Genomic DNA, 19436 nt, shown 5'->3' with positions numbered 1-19436 from the left:
GCTTATTGGCTTGTTGTAAATGCAGATCCACATATTTAAACCTTCTCAAGATTTACCGTAAATTATTTTCTTAAACATTTTTACATGAAAGGATCTCTGTTGAATCTCATGATCTTTTTCAGAAGATTTCATATTTTAACTTTCTTCCTGAGAACAATTTGTCTGCGTTGCTTTAAGATCGTTCAGTAGCTGCTGCTCATCCAGAATGCTGAGTTCGTTTGATGTTTATTGCCAACAAAGCAGAAACATAAAATCCGAATGTTAAGGAGACGTGAGTGTTTAAAACAGTGTGAGTGTCTTTGTCTCCTCCACAGATCGATGGCGTCACTGTCGGCTTCATCAGTGTCACTGCTGATGTCGACTTGAAAAAGCTGCGTGACGGCTTTGAGCTCAGTGACTTCAACGGTTTGTACAAACCACAACAAACCGAGCTGGATGAACCTGGAGAAGCTGACGAGGAACCGAGACGAACACAAACCTCCACTTCGCAACAGGTGAGTGGAAACATTTCATGTCTGTGAAAGACAGAGATTTACCATCAACATAAATTAAATTATATGATTTGGTGATGACAGTTTTCTGTACTTTATTCATATTTAAATCTGTTTACATTTGTATTTCTGTATGTATGTTTGTGTAAGTTTATTCATTCATATAAACCTACTTTAATTTCTGTATTTCTACAATTATTCATTTGTATATTTCTAAATTTCTTTTTTCCGTCGCTCCCTTTTCGGCACAAGGGAACACATTCAGCTGGAGAAGAGTTTTCACAGAAACCCAACGCTTTCTGTATCCAGCTCTTCATCATGGACAAGAAATATGAAATGAGGTAACGTTTCTAAAGCTGATCATCAATAATATCAAGTGCATAGAAAAGCCCCAACTACTTTCAGCTCTCTACTGTTCGAGAACCAAACATGGATTCATCAGCCACTGACTCACCAACAATGCACTGCTGATTTGTTTTAATTAAAAATACTAGTGACTGACAACTGTTTACAGTGAAACTATATGTTATCCATGTCAAAATATTAAATTATATAAAATTGATATTTAGAAAATTATTAAGCCTTATAATTAATCATTCAAATATTGTATAAACAAATGCTATTGATATAAAAATGTGTGAATAACCTTTTAACATGAATGTTTTTGCCTTTTTTCTTTTGCAAAACAAAATACTGCATTGTTTAAAAGCAGGTTAATGGATCTGACAGCTCCAGAAATCAATTTTTAATTCTTTTTTCAAAAGTTTTTCCCTGAGCGCCGGTGGCAGCCGTCCAGCGTTGCATCAGTCAGATGCTGTGTGAAAGCAGAGAGTGACTGTTAGTTGGCTCCTGCTGAGCCCCCCCCCCACGCCGCCTTGCCTCCCAGCTGTTACTGAATATGGAGTCGATTCGCTCCCTGCCGAGAGTGAGCATGTTATTAATGAGAGTCGCACTTAAAGCGACAGCGAGCTGAAGGCGAGAGGTTGAGCTGGAAGCGACGGGCAGATCGGTCGTCCAGTTGTTCCACCACAGTGATCACCAGCCGGGCTTTGATTCTCCCACTGGCACAGAAACATATTTTAACATCATCCTCTCCTCCTTCTTTTCCAGATCAGTGGACTTTATTCCATATGTGTTCAAACTGTTCCCTGTGAGTATCTTTACACGTATAAGACACTGCCTGGTGGCTCTTTATTCGAGTCACATCATTATTCCATAAGTTCTTTTATACCTCAGCAATGTTAATAAGAAAATGACCTTCATTAGTGAACCATTGGATATCTTGTGTCTGTCAGCATCGGGACTTCTGCGTCTTCACGGTACCGTCTCTTTCCGCTGAGTGTCCGTTGCTGCAAAGCTTCCTCCGGGTGCCGCCACGTGCCAACAGCTCATTGGTTCACGAACTCTACGTTTCCCACCGCGTGGGGCTAAGGTGGGTCGTCCTTTATGCTGGAGTCTTAACGTTACTATTTGTTCTTAATAAACCTGTCACCATTTCTGCCCTGGTTCTCTCCTTCTGTCTCTGTTCATGTCGGCCTCATTCCTTCAGTCGCCTGTATTTATATATTTAACTTTCCTCGGCCGTCCACCAGATGCCCTCTGACTTCCCCTCGTTTCCATCGGACCTTCCCCACCCACTCACACGCCTGATCCTGGTTTCCAGCCAGGATTCAAACCTCCCTGTTTCACATGCTCTGTCAGATTGTTGCATGTTTCCTCCTGAGGCATTTTGTTCCTCATTGAAGTTCCCTCACTGCATCGGTCCACCTCCTCAGCTCAACTGTGACTGAGGGTTTGCTGTTGTGAGAATTTGTCATGGGACGTACTTTAAAACCCATTTTTTAAATACATTTTGTAGTGATGATTGATTCATGTCAGCACTGGCTGATCCACAGCAATGTTCCCTGTCTCCCTCTGCATTAAACTGTTCCACAAACACAAAGTATAACGAAATAAAAGTTGGGACAAAACTCAGGATGTAGTTAACAGTCAGAACCCGCAGCTGATCAAACTGACACTTGTAATGTACATGCACCATCTTTCCAGGCCACTGTTCCTCGGTGTTAATGCTGTGGTTGTTCTCAGGCCTGTGGGGGTGAGACCGGCTGTGTCTGCAGACCGACCTGCTGTCTCTGCTCTGGTCCAGGGTCTGACGCTGAGCGAGTCCCTGCTGAAGGACCTGGACTGTTTCTACGAGAGCCGCGGTGACCCGGTCAGTCAACACACTCAGCTACGTGTTTCTAATGTTCATCTGTCATCCATATGGAGTCAGCTAATTTGGCTAAATATATAAAGATATAAACTGTTAAACTGTTAGTAGAGAAAGTGTCAGGGTTGATATTCAAATGTTTCTCCCTTTAACTTTAAAATGATTGTTTTGGACCATGTGAGTGGAGCTGGTACTATGATTGTCTTGGAATATCACACGTATGCCAGCGAACAGATTGGTGAGAATTCGGTTGAGCGGCTTCTCCTCTCTGACTGACGCCCCAGCTGTCGCTGCTGCAGCTCCAACACTGATAATCACTTCTCAGATGAGAATGCAGCCGCTTCATGTGTATTCATGGTTCTGCACTCGGCTTGGGCTTGAACTCGGGACGTGCGTTCAGCTCAACGCACGTACGTTTCCACATCGATCTTGTTCTGCTGGTTTCAGGACGGGCTGCAGCTGCAGGCCTTCGTGGCTCAGGTGGACGTCGAGGTCGTGGGGATTGTGATCATCAGAGACGAACAGGTACGTGCAGTTCTCTGGTCCACATCCTCACACCAACCTGAAAGCTGGAGGGTTGAGTTTTGAAAATCTTAAACCCTCCAAATGTTAATGAATTCCTTCTTGGCCCATACCCCGTCCTTACAAGTTTCAATAAATATGTTTCGTAGTTGTTTTTTAATATAAAGAACAAACGTTTATCCTGGAAATGTTTCTCGATCAGAATGAATCCTCATAACGAACATGATTCTCTTTTTCAGGACATCGAGTTCATCCGCGCCCACTTCAACATCGAGAACTTCATCTATTTCAGCCACCACCGCTACGAGGAGCACGCTCTGATTCGCCACTTTGTCCTCAAACCGTCCTTCCAGCACTTCACCAAACACTTGTTCAAAGACGTCCTGCGCCTGTCTCACAGATCCTGCCTGTACCACCGACTCTACCCCCCACCCCACAGCCAGCAGGTTTGTGCACAGGGGCCCTCACTGGCCCTCACTGGCCCTTCAGCAGCACCAGGCCCCTTCCAGCCTGGTGCTGCTTGTCTCTAGTGTAATGAGCCTCAGTCCATACACTGCAAAACATGTCGGCCCTTCAGTCCTGAGATGATTTCACTTGTTGACCAAAGGGATAATTTAACTTTCATCCTCCAGGATAAATTCTTTCTATGAAGAGAAACTGACAGATTAGATTCATGATGATGTTCACACACAAACTAATTTCGCACTACACAAGTAAACAGATTACATTTGCACATATTGGATAACTTTAAGTTCAACCCAGAAAGTGGCTTGATACCAGGAAACTGATGAAGTGGCTGAACCGTGAATTGAAGATGAGCAGACAAATCTTTGAGATAATAATTTAAATCTTTTAAGGTTAATGTTACACTGATAAAAATGTGATTATTATTGAATAGCAATCAAGTTATACAAATAAAATAATAAGAAGTCAGTAATTTCCTGTGATAAACCAGGATTTCTTTGCAGAGAACAACTCTAAAGCCGCTCAGACACCGTAGGTAAAACTATTCTTATTCTGCAGCTTAGATTTGCTTCCTCCGGTAGGTGGATGTGTTTTTAAATGTAAAACTGTTCCAGCTTTGTAGCGCGTCACTATTTGCAGAGCGTGGCCCTCAGCACTCTGCGGTCCCCGGGGCCAGGGCAGCAGGTGCTGCCAGCTCCACCTCTCCACACCATAATAAGACATTTCCTCAACGTGTAGAGGCCTCCACTTCCTCTGCTAATTACCTTCCACAAACAAGCAGCAGGCTGAGAGATGATGATTTGCAAATAGAATAATGGCAGAGGATGAGGACTGGCTCGGGCAGTGGTTTCCAGTCATCATCAGCTCCTGTCAGTGGTGTAAACCTTGCATCATCTAACCTTTTCACCGGAGCTCATTATCACTTTGCCTCCCGAGCCCCGTCACTGCTGCTGTTTCACCTCTGAGGGGATTTTCTGTCTCTGAGCTCACTGACACCGAGCCCTCTTACTCTGCTCTCAGAATTCCTGCGTCCACCATCTGGATGGTGTCCTCAACTGTGCGGTTCCCATCCGCCCACGGCGCCAGATCATCTACCCGCTGGAGGAGCTTGGCATCAACGCCCCGTCCAGGCGGATCACAGAGGAGCAGGTGGGCTCAGCAGCAGCTGGCTGGTGGAGAGCAGCCTGCCAGGGAATGTAAATTAGCTGAGCGGGAGCACAGCAGGGTGTGGATGTGACCACTAGATGGAGCTGTTTCAAGGGAAACGCTCAGTGTCCCATCTGAGCAGCTTTTCTCACACTTAGAGACATTAGACATTTTAAATGTGTCAAACTACATCATTGCAAACTTAGAATGTCACTCAGCAGAGTTCATACCTCCACCAAGGCCCAACAGTCCCAATGAAACATTTGAGTTCACTACATCCACATTTGAATTTCGATTGGCTCTGAATCATAAATATCCGTTCCCTAAACAACTCCGTCTTTTTGGCTTAAGATCCCGCTTTTATTCTGAGAAACATTATTAAAAACGTCCTCTCGCTGCTAAAACCCCAGATGTAAAAATAGATTGTTCCCTCCACCAAGGAGGTTAAGTTTTTCAGTTTACTTGTAATAAACGGACTTGTCAGGTTGAAGAGTTTTAGAGTTAAAGCTCATTCTCTCCTTGGCAACTTCCCCTTAGCTTCAATATGAGGAAGTGACTTAAACTTCATTCTTTATGGTCTTTAAACAGTCTGAAATTTGCAGAAACTGGTCGTGTGCGTGCACGTTTTCATTTTGGTTATTGGAGCCTCAGTTTGTTCATTCCTGTGTCGATGCTGCAGATTCACTGAGAAACGTGTTTTCTTCTTCTGTTAAAGCAACAGGTGATAATTCCATCGCTGCATCGTTTCTATTGAAGCACCAGCTTCGTGTCCTGGTCTCAGTGTGGCTGTGATTTATTTTAATGTCCTCTACTTCAAATATTTACCACGTGCACGGCATTGCTCCGTGCACACTCGCGTTCATTTCACTCCATCAAACCCAGTCCGCCCCTTTCGCCTTGGTAACGTGGCAGCTGTGATTCCCAGGCGGCCGTGCAGATAAGAGCTTCGCCTCCGAGCTTCGCCTCCGAGCTTTGTCTCTGCCTCCTGATGTCGTCCTGGGAGAGATTAATCTAATTTAAAGCACCTGTTCCCTCTCTGTCAATACAGCGTCGTATTAAACAGAGCTGCGGTCATTGTGTGTATAAAGGTGAAGCTTCTCCAGCATGAGAGCTGCTGCACCTGCTCTAACTCACATGCTGATGAGATTGATGAGTTTAGTCTTTCTGACGACATCTGGTTCCTTCCTGCAGAATTCAGGTGGATGCATGGAGGCATTTTATGAAACGTACCTGCAGTAACAAACGGTCTTTTTACATGTTTCATAAATGACAGAATGCAGCATCTGCAAGACACAAGATTAAAAATCTAATCATATAGAGTTTTGTTTAAAGGAGACACCTGATGCGTTTCAGTGTTTATTTCCTATAGTGTGTTTTTATAGGTTTATTTATGAATGTAAACCGTTTCAAGTCAATACACAAACTTAAATTATCAACCTGAATATGAGCAGCAAAGATCTGTATCTGTAGTGGTTCAACCTGGGTTGCAGGAGGATGTCGGTGAAAACACAAAGTATAGAATTGTAAGTTCCTCCATGGAAAGTTGTTACAGGCTTTGAATTTCAAATTTATAAGAAATCTGTTATTATGTAAACCAGTGTTTACATCTTTTGTTTCTATTGTCTCACTCCCTAACCTCCGTCGATGATTCTGACCTGATGACAAGAGAAACAGAATCAAACTTTGAAGAAAATTAAAACTTCAATGCCCAATTATACTGAAAAACATATTTCCCAACTTTGGCATTTCAGTTTTATCTGCTTATGTTTAATTGCTTTTATCTTTAATATATAATATATTACACAAAAGGCTCCTTTATTTTCTTACCATAGTCGAACTCAAACCCTCAGAACATCTCTCTGTGACAGATGCTGCCGCTTGGACCCAAGCAAGGTGCATTGTGGGGCATTCTGCCTCATCACAGATGATGAAGGATCAATCAGCTGCCTCACATCGCCGGGCGAGGGCCAGAGATGTTTGGTGCTGGAAGAATCTGTAAATTAGGACGCTGTGTTCCAGTAATTCCTGCGGGGCTCTTTTGTAATTGTTGTGTACAAGTGTTCCTTATCTGTCAGGTCACATGACCCCTGCGTCTCCGTCTCATTAGGCTGAGGCTGCAGTCACCCTCCACCTCTTCCAGTTGGTTTTCATGAGCCAACACAAACAGCTGGAGATGCAGGATGACCGAGCACAACAATGGGAATAAATGTATTTCAGAAATAATACAGAGCAGCTTAATGATGAAAACAACTGTGACCGGGGCTCAAGTCGGGAGCGTAGTTCAGGAAATGCCATGTTTCTTGAATTAATCATGATACCAAAAGACAAAGTGACCCCCTCTGAGGTTGTGTGCAGGTTGGTACATTTTTCCCGGCGACGTCATTTGCTTTCTTCCCAGTAAATGAAATGCTACCGTCTTCGTCTGGCTCACAAAACAAACCAGATTATGTAAAATTATGGCTCCGGGGATTTTAAAACATTAAGTATTTTAAAGAAAGTGGCACTTGACAGTCTGTGAGAGACGTCCTGCAGATGGAAGTCAAACCAGAGATTCTGACAGCTGTCTTTGTGTTTGTCTCTCTCAGGCACCGTTCGCTCTCTGCCTCATCAGCAGAAAGTTAACCCTGGAGCCAAAGGTCACCATTAATGCCCGGATAGTGGTGGTGGGGGCGTCGGACACGGGTTTATCTTTCCTCGAGGTGCTTTGCCTGTGGTGAGTTTGCCTCCGTGTCATGTTTCTCCATGGTGTGCTGAAGATTACCGACCTGCTGTTGAATCAGTAGCTGCGGTGTCACACAGGTTTCATCCAGGACAAACCACAGCTTCATCATTTGCTCAGAAACCAATCAGCAATTAATTAATTAATCCAACAACTGAGTGTTTTGTGTGTATCAAGCGTAATCTGATTTATCTGTTGTTCCTGAGTTCCATTGTCCAAACACACACAACCTGCTGCAGTTTATTTTGACTCAATCCCCCAGACGCCCTCCTGCTGCCCCAGATCTTCACCAGTGCACCAGATGTAGATTAGTCTGCTGAAACGAGACCCCGACAAAAGCACCTGTTCCTCCCAGTAACTAACAAACACAATGACTGGCTGTTTTAGGAAATGACTGATGATATGACATATTCAGGAGCCGTTTTTTAAAGGTGTGACAGGAACCAGGAGTGACAGAGAGAAGGGAGGAAATATGGAGAGACACAACAATAATGTTCGACACACAACCAAGACTTCTAGAGAACCAGGATTCATACCAGCAGAACAAACACTGAGTCTTTAACACAGGCAGGTAACAGACACCTTATCTCCAAGAGCCAGTAAACGCACCACATGTGGTTTAAAAACACAAAGGACTCTCCCATGAAGAGCACTGAGACGGTTCAGGAGGGATAATGGACAGATGGCCGCTGTCATGATGAAAAGTGTTCACATGATCATGTTGATCAGAGATTCTGATGCGTCTTTACAGGAACACTCCACGCTGTCGCACAGGAACCCTGCAGCCACAGTAAAGCTCCTCTTTCATTTCTTTATCGTCTTTATTTCAGGAATCCAATCTCTGGAAATGTCACTTGACTCCGGGTCGAGCGTCTTACATGTTTGCCTTCATCCTCGCTTTGTGAGATTAACTGCTCCGGCAAATAATAAGAAGCGCCGGGCTGCTGATTCGGAACCCGGCGATAGCTGCCAGGCAACCGGGGTCGTTGTTTAGTGCGAGTGAGATCTCGCTGGTTGCAGGGCTGCTGAGGCTGGCACGGCCCCCGGTGCCGAGTGTGTGCCCGCAGCTGTCTGAGGCCCTGGCATTCAGGAGGGCCAGCGCTGGCCCCCTTTAATTAGCCCACTCCACTGTTTCCCCGTCAGGGATCTGCGGCAGTGATCTGTGTTTGCTGCCACTAATGAGTTGACTAATGAGACAGTTAGTGTCCGCTGCACCGATGGCGAGGCAGCGACACATTCAGAGGGCGAATGATGGGTCAGTTTCGTCCTGCTGGGCCCCCTTATCAGCCCTGCCCAAACATCCCACCCCCTCAACCCCCACCCCAACACAGCTTTCCATGTGCTCAATGAATCCAGCCCAGCAGCAGCAGCACCACCCCCCCAACTCCATTACAGACTGGGACGGGGTCAGACAGATAAAGAGCTCTGCGGCGGCTCGGCCCTCCGCTCGCCGCGGTCAGGCTGCAGGGTCGCGGCGGCCGCCTGTCACCGGCTGATAACAGAACAAATCCAGACCCGCTGATTCAGTCGCTTCCAGACACCAATAATTGGCCTTAATGCCTCAGCGCTGCTTCACAAATCCACCTCCTGGCTCAGATTAACAGGGAAAGTTTGACTGCAGCCACTGTCTGATGCTTGATGTGATGTATTCTTTGCGTGTTCACATAAAAACCAAAGACCAAACCACTGATGACAAACCTGAGGAATGACCAGGAAAGATAGTTTTGAATTAACCTCAAACAATTAAAACACACATCTGCAGATTTAATATTTCTTTACGAGTGAATAATACGACTTTAAGGAAGAGAAGAGTCAACAGCAAACAAAGTAATTAACAAACCGACTCAGTCAATCATTAGTTGCTGTTTCCAGAGAATTTACTGCTGTTTTACTGAATATCTAAAATATCAAAACATGAACCACTAATGAAAAACAGTTCAACTCTAATGTGAAACTTTATCGTATTTATAAATGCAAGGGTGCATGATGTGGACCTAATACTGTGATATTATATCATAAAGTACTTTCCCCAGAAATAACAGACGATTCAAGTTTACAATAATAGAGTTGAACTGTTAAATCTCCAATCTGACTCTGTGTGTGTGTGTGTGTGTGTGTGTGTGTGTGTGTGTGTGTGTGTGTGTGTGTGTGTGTGTGTGTGTGTGTGTGTGTGTGTGTGTGTGTGTGTGTGTGTGTGTGTGTGTGTGTATAATCAGTGCAGCAGCATTCTGGTGTCTGCTGCTGTGTTGTGCCGCTGGACGTTGATTTAGCAGGAAGCGGCGATAAGAGCAGCAGGTGATCAGAGGCGACGGGGAGATAAGGCTGGACACTGTGGTTCACACTCTGCTGCTCTTATCAGCTGTGTCATGTCCCGGAGGCCGACACAAAGGACGTCCTTTGCATCACAACAGATGGTGTTTTTTAAACCGAGGACGGACATCGGAGCCGGGAAGACGGGTCAGGCTGGAGAAGTTTAAGATGGATAAAGCAAATCTTCAAATGAACTAGGGGCAGTTGCGTTGCATTGTGGGTAATGTAGGCTCCGGGATTTCACAAGAAGGAAAAATGTGTGAAATCAAAAAGGTTATGACTTTCTCTTCAGTTGAGTTTTATTGAAACGAAAACTCTTGGTCATTGAGCCGAACTTCACGTTGTGCTTTAATCATCAGAACGGAGCACACATCTACAAAGTCCAGGCGTCAACAAACAAAATGGAGGCTTGATATTTTACAGTTAATCAATATTAATATGACCATAAATAAACAAAAACAGAATGCAACCAAATATATTAAACTCAAAGTAAGAAATTCAAACAAATAATAAATGTTTATTCTGTAAAATAAGTTTTCATATCAGCAAACACTGATCCCTTAAACAAGACGTACTCACAGCTTGATGAGGAGACATCTGATCCTCGAGGTTACTGCTTTGTATCTGAGCTCATGTCCTTTATTTACTTTCATGTTTGATGCTAATATTTAGTACTCGGGCAAAACATGTTGCAGAGTTTATGTATGAAAGCAGCCAACCCTGGCACATGAAGAAAAGTTAAGAGTTTATCGATTCTTCATTTTCCTCTTGACATCATTGACAGTCGGGCTTCCTGCACATTTCTCCTGAACGAGGAATGTAGTCGATGCAGAATTTAAAGTTGTCCTTCCCCGGAACACATTCCTCCCACTGAGCCATGTGTATATTCACTATATTCTGTGAAAAGCCTCTCATGCCGAGCCGTGTTTTGTTCTCTCGTAGCCCTCACCTGAGGTTCAACAACCTGACCCTCATCTCAACGCACGGTTTCCCCGGCGACTACAACCACGAGGACGTCGGATTTCTGTCCACAAGGTGAGTCAGTGGAACAATGGCTCACGTGGGTATGGGAAAAAAATATCTTGTTTTGGCATCTGAACACAGGAGCAGGATAAAAAAACATCTGAGGAACAACTACTCGTTAATTTACTTTTTCAATGTGATGCACATACCAGAGATTTAAATGAATTCCAGATTGCAATGACGAAACATTGCACGTGGTTCCCTTGTTTTCACCATATTTAATAAGAAACTGCACAATTGTGTACAAGTGCCCTTTTATATCATAGATAAAACCAGATAATAATATAGAAAATAAAAAATATTTAACTGCAGACGACACTTAAAAAGGGAAAGGACAGATTTCTTTAATTTGACGCGGGTGGCGATCCGCAGCCGATAGACGAGAGCCGGGTTTCACAGCCTCGTTAGAAGCTCGTTGAGGCAGAACTCGGACACAGACTACAGATAGCAGCATGCTAATATGCTAACATGTTGGAAAGGAGGTGTTGCAGCAGAAAGTCTCTCATCGTCTTTCCTGTTTCCTGCAGTCATGCATACAGCAGCCGAGACTTGGCCCAGCTCCCGCTGCATTCCTGCGTCTGCGTGGTGACTGACAAGATGGTGGGCATCAACAGGAAGTCCAAACACGTGCTGGTGTCTGGAGGTGAGAAGGTGCTGTACGACCACCTCATCCTCTGCACAGGGCTGCAGTACCAGGTGAGCTTCCTCTGCATGTGTGACAACGCAGACTTTCACGTTGGTCTTGATTTATGAACAAGACGAATTCTATAACCTGGTAAAATATTATGAATATGTTATCTGAACAGTTAGTTGTGTGTAAATCCCTTTGGATGACTTTAGTGACGTCACTACTTTATACCACATGATGCTGTAGGTGCCCTGTCCCATTGGCGTGGACCTGAACCAGCCCGTCAGTAACGGCGAGCTGCAGAATCAGGCCGCTCGCCGCAGATACACCGGGCCCGTTCCCTCCAACCTCTTCACCCTCAACGACCTCCACGACTGCGTGGCTGCTCGCCGATGGCTCTGTGCCAACTTTGTGGATCTGGAGGGTAAGTGAATACCTCCTCTACACACACACACACACACACACACACACACACACACACACACACACACACACACACACACACACACACACACACACAACCTAATATCAATCTGTAGTAGTATGTCATTACTCCGCCAGTCGGAGCTGAAGTGCCCCCGATATAATTAGCAGCTAATTAGCTGAAGCGAAATCTTTCATCTCTGTGAATCAGCCCGGCCTCTTCCATCCATGTTGCATTATCATATCACTTTCTGGGAGCCAGGCTTCTCAGAGCAGCAGAAAATACACAGTGTCATTAAGCAAAATTAATCTGCTCTCTGAAGGAATTGTGCAGCGATGTAGAGTGAAGCTTTTATTCATACTAATTAGTCCATTCCCAGTCATAAAGGAACGCCATTAATAAATGCAAATTGCAGTGGCAGACTCCAGCAGATACCGTGTTTATTTCCATATTCTAATAACAGAAGGAAACGGGACGTGTATGTTAATTTTAGCATTAGACTAAAGCGGTTCTGTCTCGACACCAATGTTTAAGGATATAATTCTTACTGACAACAAATCCGATGAAAAGACACAAACGATGTGTTCGACTTCTCTCCTGTGGCTCATTAGTTTCTGCTGAAGATGTGACTCTTAAAAAATGACAAATAATAATTTCCTTAGAACACTTGCTCAGTGTAGTTTTTTAGAAACGTTGCATTTGACTATTTTCAGTAGAGCATTGATCCACATTATGTGCTCATCGCTTTTCATGTTGAGAGATAACTGATTTTAAAATGGTCAATTCAAACGTTCTTTGCAGATCCTTGCAACCGTTCACAGAAAAGGTCGATCATGTTTGTCTTATGGAGCCAAATATTCCTTTTAAACTTTGAAATGTGTGATGTGTAGATGGTGGAAGGGGAGGACAGCTGACCTGCTTCCGGGACACGTCCCTCAGTCCCGAGCCTTTTCTAACTCTGGGTTCAGCACCATGGACAGAGACAGAGGAGACGGATTCGAGTTCTTTTTGTTCCCGTGTAGAAATGTTTCAGATTTTATTTGAGCTCCTCCGTGTCACGTGTTTTTAATATGGTGGGTTTTGTTTCCTCTGCTTAATTCTTACTTTTTTTTTGTATAACACAAAACATTTTATTTACACAAGAAAACATGAATTATGGATAAAATTACCTGTTTTTGAAACATTAACTCCAAAACCAACACAATCAGTTTGTTGTTTGTCTCGCAGATCTTCAGAATAATGGCATTAATGCTTCGGGCTCTGTGCTTGTAAATTGAACGTAAGCAGTGAAAGATGAGAACATAAACTGGGCGATCGTATGTTCTCTGAAGCACATGCATCACAGAACAGGAGATTTAATCAGGAAAAACACATTTAGATGCTCATATTTATGATTGATTTCTAAAGTCTGTTCATACATTTACCGTCCGGCTCACGGTTACAGAATCTCTGCTCCTCTTTCACAACGTGTGCAGATTTTTCCGTCCTTGTAAAAGGTTTCAAATATTCATAAATGGAAAATGTTTGGATTGAAAAAGAGAAATGATTTGCATCATGTCTCTTTAGAGAAAATGGCTCTTTTGCCAAACAGCGTCTTTCATGGTCAGTTTCTCTAAATGTGGAGCTTTGTGTTGTGAAATTATATTTTAAGATAAACATCTGTTGTTTCTACAAGAAGCCGTGAAAACTGAGAGAAATTAATACAAATTATTTAACATGAAATTAGCTTGTTTTTCCCAAAGGGTTCATTTGATTTCTCCTTTCATCCGAGTCTTCATTACTTTTCAGATTCTCTAGTGTTGAAGATGCTTTGAAACATCATGGAAATATTACACTGTTTCTTTCTTATGTTTGTCCAGATCATGCCGTTGTGTATGGAAACAATATAGACGTCTACACCACAGTGGAGACTTTGCTGAGCCTCGGTGTCCGAGGATCTCGTATCCACGTCGTCCTCCCACCTCCTGAACCTGACGTCTGCTGCTTCAGTGACCCGGCTGTGGAGAAAGCTGTGGCGACGGCCACAGAGAAGGCCGGCGTCCAGGTCCACAGTAACTGCCTGCTGGCCCAGATGAACAACGGCGAAAACCCAGACCCGCTCACATCGGTGTCGTTCGCCACCGACGCAGAGCCTCTCCTTCTGCAGTGTGGTGTAAGTTTCTGGTAACTTTTAAAATCCACTGGACGAATTCAACGTTCAACCAACCAGTTATTTTTCTTACAAAAGAACATGTTCTCCAGACAATGGAGGCTTCTCAGCCAAGTTGGACGAGCTCGACGAGCTGAATTCACCAGCAGATGTTGGTTCTGTGTTCATTTTCCTCCTGGAAGCAGAATGTTTGTCAAACACAATGATTTTGGTGTTTTTCCCATTTACATTGTTTGAGGGAGAGAATTGTTGTCTGGTGGTGTTTTGAGACGCTGTCGTCCCTGTGTTATCTGGAGAAGAACTGTTTTTACTATGAGACGGTGCAAGTTCCAAAATATTACACAAAGAAAATGTGGAAGGAAAATATATTCAACACATTTGTGAGGCCTCAAGGATGCATGCAGTGTGTTTATGGTGAGAAACATTTAACACAAACTCCAGAGGCTTTTAAACTTAACTAATAATTCAAAACTTCCCTAGTTTCCGTCGGCTCGATTAACAAACAGAAATACATTTGACAAAACTGCCTCAGCTTGTTCACTCGTCTGTTTATGAGCGTGAACACCTCCAGTACTTTTATCAACTTAAAATGAACTCTGGAAAGTTTGGGAATCTTAAGTTTCATGACAATGAGCATAAAACATCTGCTAGTACAGAGATAAAGTACAGAGATAAAGTACAGAGATAAAAAGACTAGAAAGAGACACAGAAGCATACGAAGTCAAATTTAGAGTCAAAGAAATAAGGACAACTACTATAAAGAGGGCGTTAAGAGGAACTTGCTGAAATATAATCTTTGTGAATTGACCCAAATTGTTCCTTTTTAAATCTGATGATGACATAATCTTCCTCTTTCAGGTCTTCATCAATCTTTCCAATAAAGGAGTCGACTGCGACGCCTTCAAGAGCATCAGCGGCTCCTTTCTGGTCTTCGACGGCCGACTCGTCATAAATTCCTCGTTCCTCACCAGCGACTCGGACATCTGCGGAGCCGGACCCGTCACCAAATTCTCCCGGTGCTACTACTCAGACGAGTGGTCGCACGCCAGCTTCAACTCCAAGGAAGTGGGCCAGGAGCTGGCGGCCATGATGCTGCTGCTGTTCGACCCGACGCAGGAGCCAGTGGACGAACTTCCATCGGACCTGGATCATCTGGTGCCGCTGTACAAACAGGCCATGATTCAAGGTGTGTTATCTGCTGGTGGTTTGGTTTTGATTGATGCATTCGAGGGAATCTGAGTTTTAAGAGTTGATGAGTTTTACAATCAAGTCTAGAATCATTTCTAAATCTTATTTGAGTCGTGGAGGCGACAGCACAGGTCCTTTTCCTCCTTAAACCTTTGGTACCAATGATTCAACCGGACTGAACCACTTTCATGTGCATCCAAGACTGGAAGTGTCTGAACAGGACCAAATCAAATCCCACTCGACTGTTCTATCAGCTTTCCTGCTATTTTATTCAGTTTTCAATCCCCAAATTCCTCCACGTTCAGCAGCAGATCTCATATTTCCATATTTGTTCAGGGTTTGTCGGTTTACCTCGACGCTCTCCTCCTCCGCGTCCTTCCTCCCGTCCGTCCACATTGTTGTCTGCTGTTATCTGAGAGAATTCGTGCTGCCAGTATTTTTTCATTATGCTTTTATGAAACGTTTTCCAATCTTTCACCAGCCCACCCACTGCCGATGTTATTGTGACGGACACTCGAACCGCAGCAGGGCGTAACAATGCCGTGTATTCAGAGTAACCAAGGCCACTCCACAGGTTCCATAAACACAACAGCCACTCGGCTTCGCCCTCCTCACACACGTGAAACACATGAACTTTTCAATGTTCAGGCGGAGCAGCGATGCCATTTCACCGCAGGAGTTCATTGCCGTGGCTCCGTTTTCCTCTGTGGGTGGAAGCTAACACTGAAATCTGTTTTATCATTTCTCTGCTGTTGCCCAGTTGTGTTGCTCGCTCACGTCCCGAACAATGAAACTTTGTTTTCTCCTCGTTGACATTGACGCCATGATGGGTCTCTCTGGCTGAAATATTCTGGATTTCAGATTCTCTCTTCCAGCTTCATTTCTCTGGTTATTGGTTGGGTTGTAGTTTGTAGAAAAATAGCTAACACATCTTATTCTTATTCAGAGGTTTATTTAAATCGTACCACGTCCTAACCTTTGTGTTTCCCTCTCGTCAGGTGGGAAGCTGCCGGGAGGATTCAACTACCTGCACTTTACCAAACCAGCTGCCTCCAACCCGACGGATCCTCCTGTTGAACATGTACGACTTCACTGTCCCACGTTAGTCTCCTGTCAACGAAGCCAAATGCCCCAAACTATCTTTAAAAGTTCCCATATGGTCTGTGGGCTTCATAAAAGTCATCAAAAGAAAGTCGAGAGGATTTTCACATTTTGTTTATTTAATCATAAAGTCTATATATACTTATATATTTTTTATATTAAATTCTAGTCACAGTTTTACAAAGGTTGCCGGAGCAGGAAACAGGAAATTGACATATGGATGCGTTGTTTTGAAAATCTATCCCGGTGTCAGAGTGGAGTTTCCAGACGTCTGATTGGCTCCCCACAGCTCAGAGTGTTATCAGAGGTCTGATGTTGTTCTCAGCGACGGCTGCTGTAAATCATCTGAAACAAAAGATGAAATTACTGCTGCTTTCTGCTCATGTTTCCACTGAGGAGGAGGGGACGCGTCACTCAGAAGGGACTGGTTGGGACAATGTGACCTCCTCTTCCTCGAGGCTGAATGAAACCAGTCAAACTAAATGACGGTTTCGTTTTATTATCATGTTCAGCTCTGATAAATCAGCAGGTTCTCTCACTGTGTGTTTATCCATGTGAAGCTGGAGGACAGAGGGATCGTGACCGGACGAGTGGAGACGGGGGATTACTTCTGTTTGCACCTCGACTGCTTCGAGCTGGTGGAGACGATCACCTGCTTCTCTCTGAAGCCCCTCCCCGTCTCCAATTACCTGAGCCTGTATGGGAAACACCAGCAGCTGCTGGGCCAGATGTTGAGCCGCTACCACCAGAGCCTGATCCACGACCTGTACAGGTGACACCAACACAAATGAAACTAGAGGCTTCAGGGCTTTTTATGCTTTGAAACAAAATAAATCTCTAACTGAAGCAAACGCAGGTTATAAATATGATTATACTTCATCAGATAAGAAAAAAACTCCTGCATCATAAAGAACAACGTAAGAGAAGAAGAGACGTTTCTCTTCTTTCAGCTCAGGAGGGAAACAGACATCAGACACTTTCAGTACAATGTTGGTTTGTCAAAGACTAGTTTCATCAGATTGGTATCCTCTGCACCGTTAGAGATAGATATTAATGTGGTTAATGTCCGTCATTGTACAGAAGTACATGTTTGGCTGTTTGGGGCTTTTAATAACATCTGTTTTCATAACTTACTTCTGAACAAGTTACAAACAAAGAGACACTTTCTGAAGCAGAGACAGGAAGTGTTTTCAGAGAAGCTGCAGGTAGTGAAACGTCTCGTCGTGTGTCCGCTGACTGATGAACTCACACGTCAACACATGAGCAGAGTTGACAGCAGAGAGGGACAGAGACTTAGGTCCAGTTTCTTTGTCCTCATGCTGTGTGTGTGTGCTGGTGTGACTTTGCAGAGTGTGTGTGTGTGTTTGTCAAACAGCGGGTGACCTGCTTCTGAGGTTTCAACACAAATGACCCCCAGACATGGACGTCTATTGTCCCCCGCCTCCTAATCTGTTTATGCAGCTCGCCAATCTGTCTTTGTGGCCAGTGGAGGACGAGACAAAGCCGGGGCCTCCCCGCCGCCGCGGCCGATTCCTCACTTACACCACTCGCTCAGCTGACTCGTAAAGTCATTGTGGAGGCTGCCAGAGCATCATGAGCCGTTAAAATAATCGATTGACCGTGTGGCGGCTGGGGGTCATTCAGCACACACACTTAGTGCGGGTGTGTGTGTGTGTGTGTGTGTGTGTGTGTGTGTGTGTGTGTGTGTGTGTGTGTGTGTGTGTGTGTGTGTGTGTGTGTGTGTGTGTGTGTGTGTGTGTGTGTGTGTGTGTGTGTGTGTGTGTGTGTGTGTGTTGGGCGGGGGTTCACTGATTCTTAGCTGTTATTTAAAGGGTCAGTTCACCCAGATTATGACGGAAGATGTTTCCTCTTGTGGTGGAGGAAGTGCTCAGACCTTCACCCGGATATTAATACAAAAAAAATACGAGTGAAAATGTGAAAATCTTGATACTGTCCGTTCCATCCACAGATCGTCAGTGTTTGAGCTGCAGAAGTTAGAGAGAAAAAGATTAGGACTTTAGTTTCTCTCTTCTGACTTTACCCTAATATTTGCTTTTATTGTAAAATATTTGATGAATGTCAATGAAATGATGCCTAACATTAAATTTGATGGAGAAGTGTCTTCAGGCAATTGCTTGGGGCCTTGAGCTGAGGGGGAACGACACCTATTCTGTGAGTACAGCAGACTGACGTGGGGGATGTGGGGCCCCCCAGGTCCCCTGGAAGTTGTCACACATACACAATGAAACAACAGTTGTCTTGTGGGTGAATCTGCTAAGCACGGGGCCAATGAGCAAAAGTTTCACAAAAACCTTTTGAATCAAATGAGAATGTGTTTTTAAACACTAATACTGATGTGATGGATTCTACCAGTGGAGGATGTCAGTGGTGGATGTGTTTGTGTCGTTCTGCAGCTTCTTCAGGCAGAGCTGGTGTTTGGCCGTTTATCACGACCGGTTCTCTGACTTCGAGCTGGAGCTTCAGCCGATCACCTCGCAGAAACTGACGGTTTGTTTTTAAAGATTTAATATTAAACCTATGGAAGGAAAATGCAAAACAAAGTGAATAATTCCTTTTCTCTGCAGGACGACGAGTCGAGTGCGATGACCGAGGACGGGTTTGACGAAGTGGAGAGTCGAGCGGCTCTGAGAAGCGGCGCGGTGAAATATCTGAGCTACAATGAAAACCTGCTGCCCATGTTCGCCTGCTCAGGACAACTGTGACAACACAACTCACCCAACAGCGCACAAACAGACACACACTCACAGGAAACTCTCAAACAGTAACTTCGTGTCTTTAGCATCGGAAGACGAAGCTCTGTTAGTTTCAGAATATAAATTGCAATCGTTAGTTTCCAGGGAGCAGAACATATTTCATGTTACGGTCCGGTGATGTCACAGAATCTTCTGACGAGTCACTGAAACATTTATATTTGATCAAGTCTTTGGATGTTTTTCCGTTGAATGTTAAGAATTTAGAGACTAAATGAATTCCTCCTTTTTCCAAAGAACCATGTTTTACCTCCTTTTTTAAAAAATAAATGTGTCTTTTAAACATCAAA

General features: G+C 44.2%; 1 protein-coding gene across 1 annotated transcript in view; it reads left to right on the top strand.

The window, feature by feature from the left end:
• The window catches only part of cfap61 (cilia and flagella associated protein 61), a 23735-nt gene extending 4299 nt beyond the window's left edge, over window positions 1-19436 (top strand). Inside the window, exons 8-25 of the mRNA XM_035144209.2 lie at window positions 315-494; window positions 744-832; window positions 1602-1641; window positions 1787-1923; window positions 2577-2703; window positions 3148-3225; window positions 3462-3668; window positions 4708-4836; window positions 7419-7546; window positions 10805-10897; window positions 11413-11581; window positions 11760-11937; window positions 13797-14089; window positions 14945-15272; window positions 16273-16355; window positions 16936-17147; window positions 18790-18883; window positions 18961-19436. Of these exons, the coding sequence (XP_035000100.1) occupies window positions 315-494; window positions 744-832; window positions 1602-1641; window positions 1787-1923; window positions 2577-2703; window positions 3148-3225; window positions 3462-3668; window positions 4708-4836; window positions 7419-7546; window positions 10805-10897; window positions 11413-11581; window positions 11760-11937; window positions 13797-14089; window positions 14945-15272; window positions 16273-16355; window positions 16936-17147; window positions 18790-18883; window positions 18961-19098 (2703 nt within the window). The 3' untranslated portion in view covers window positions 19099-19436. The remainder of the gene's footprint in view (window positions 1-314; window positions 495-743; window positions 833-1601; window positions 1642-1786; window positions 1924-2576; window positions 2704-3147; window positions 3226-3461; window positions 3669-4707; window positions 4837-7418; window positions 7547-10804; window positions 10898-11412; window positions 11582-11759; window positions 11938-13796; window positions 14090-14944; window positions 15273-16272; window positions 16356-16935; window positions 17148-18789; window positions 18884-18960) is intronic.

The sequence above is a fragment of the Hippoglossus stenolepis genome, chromosome 20 (genome assembly GCF_022539355.2).
Source record: "Hippoglossus stenolepis isolate QCI-W04-F060 chromosome 20, HSTE1.2, whole genome shotgun sequence".
Classification (NCBI taxonomy): domain Eukaryota; kingdom Metazoa; phylum Chordata; class Actinopteri; order Pleuronectiformes; family Pleuronectidae; genus Hippoglossus; species Hippoglossus stenolepis.
This window is presented reverse-complemented; position numbering and strand designations above follow the sequence as displayed.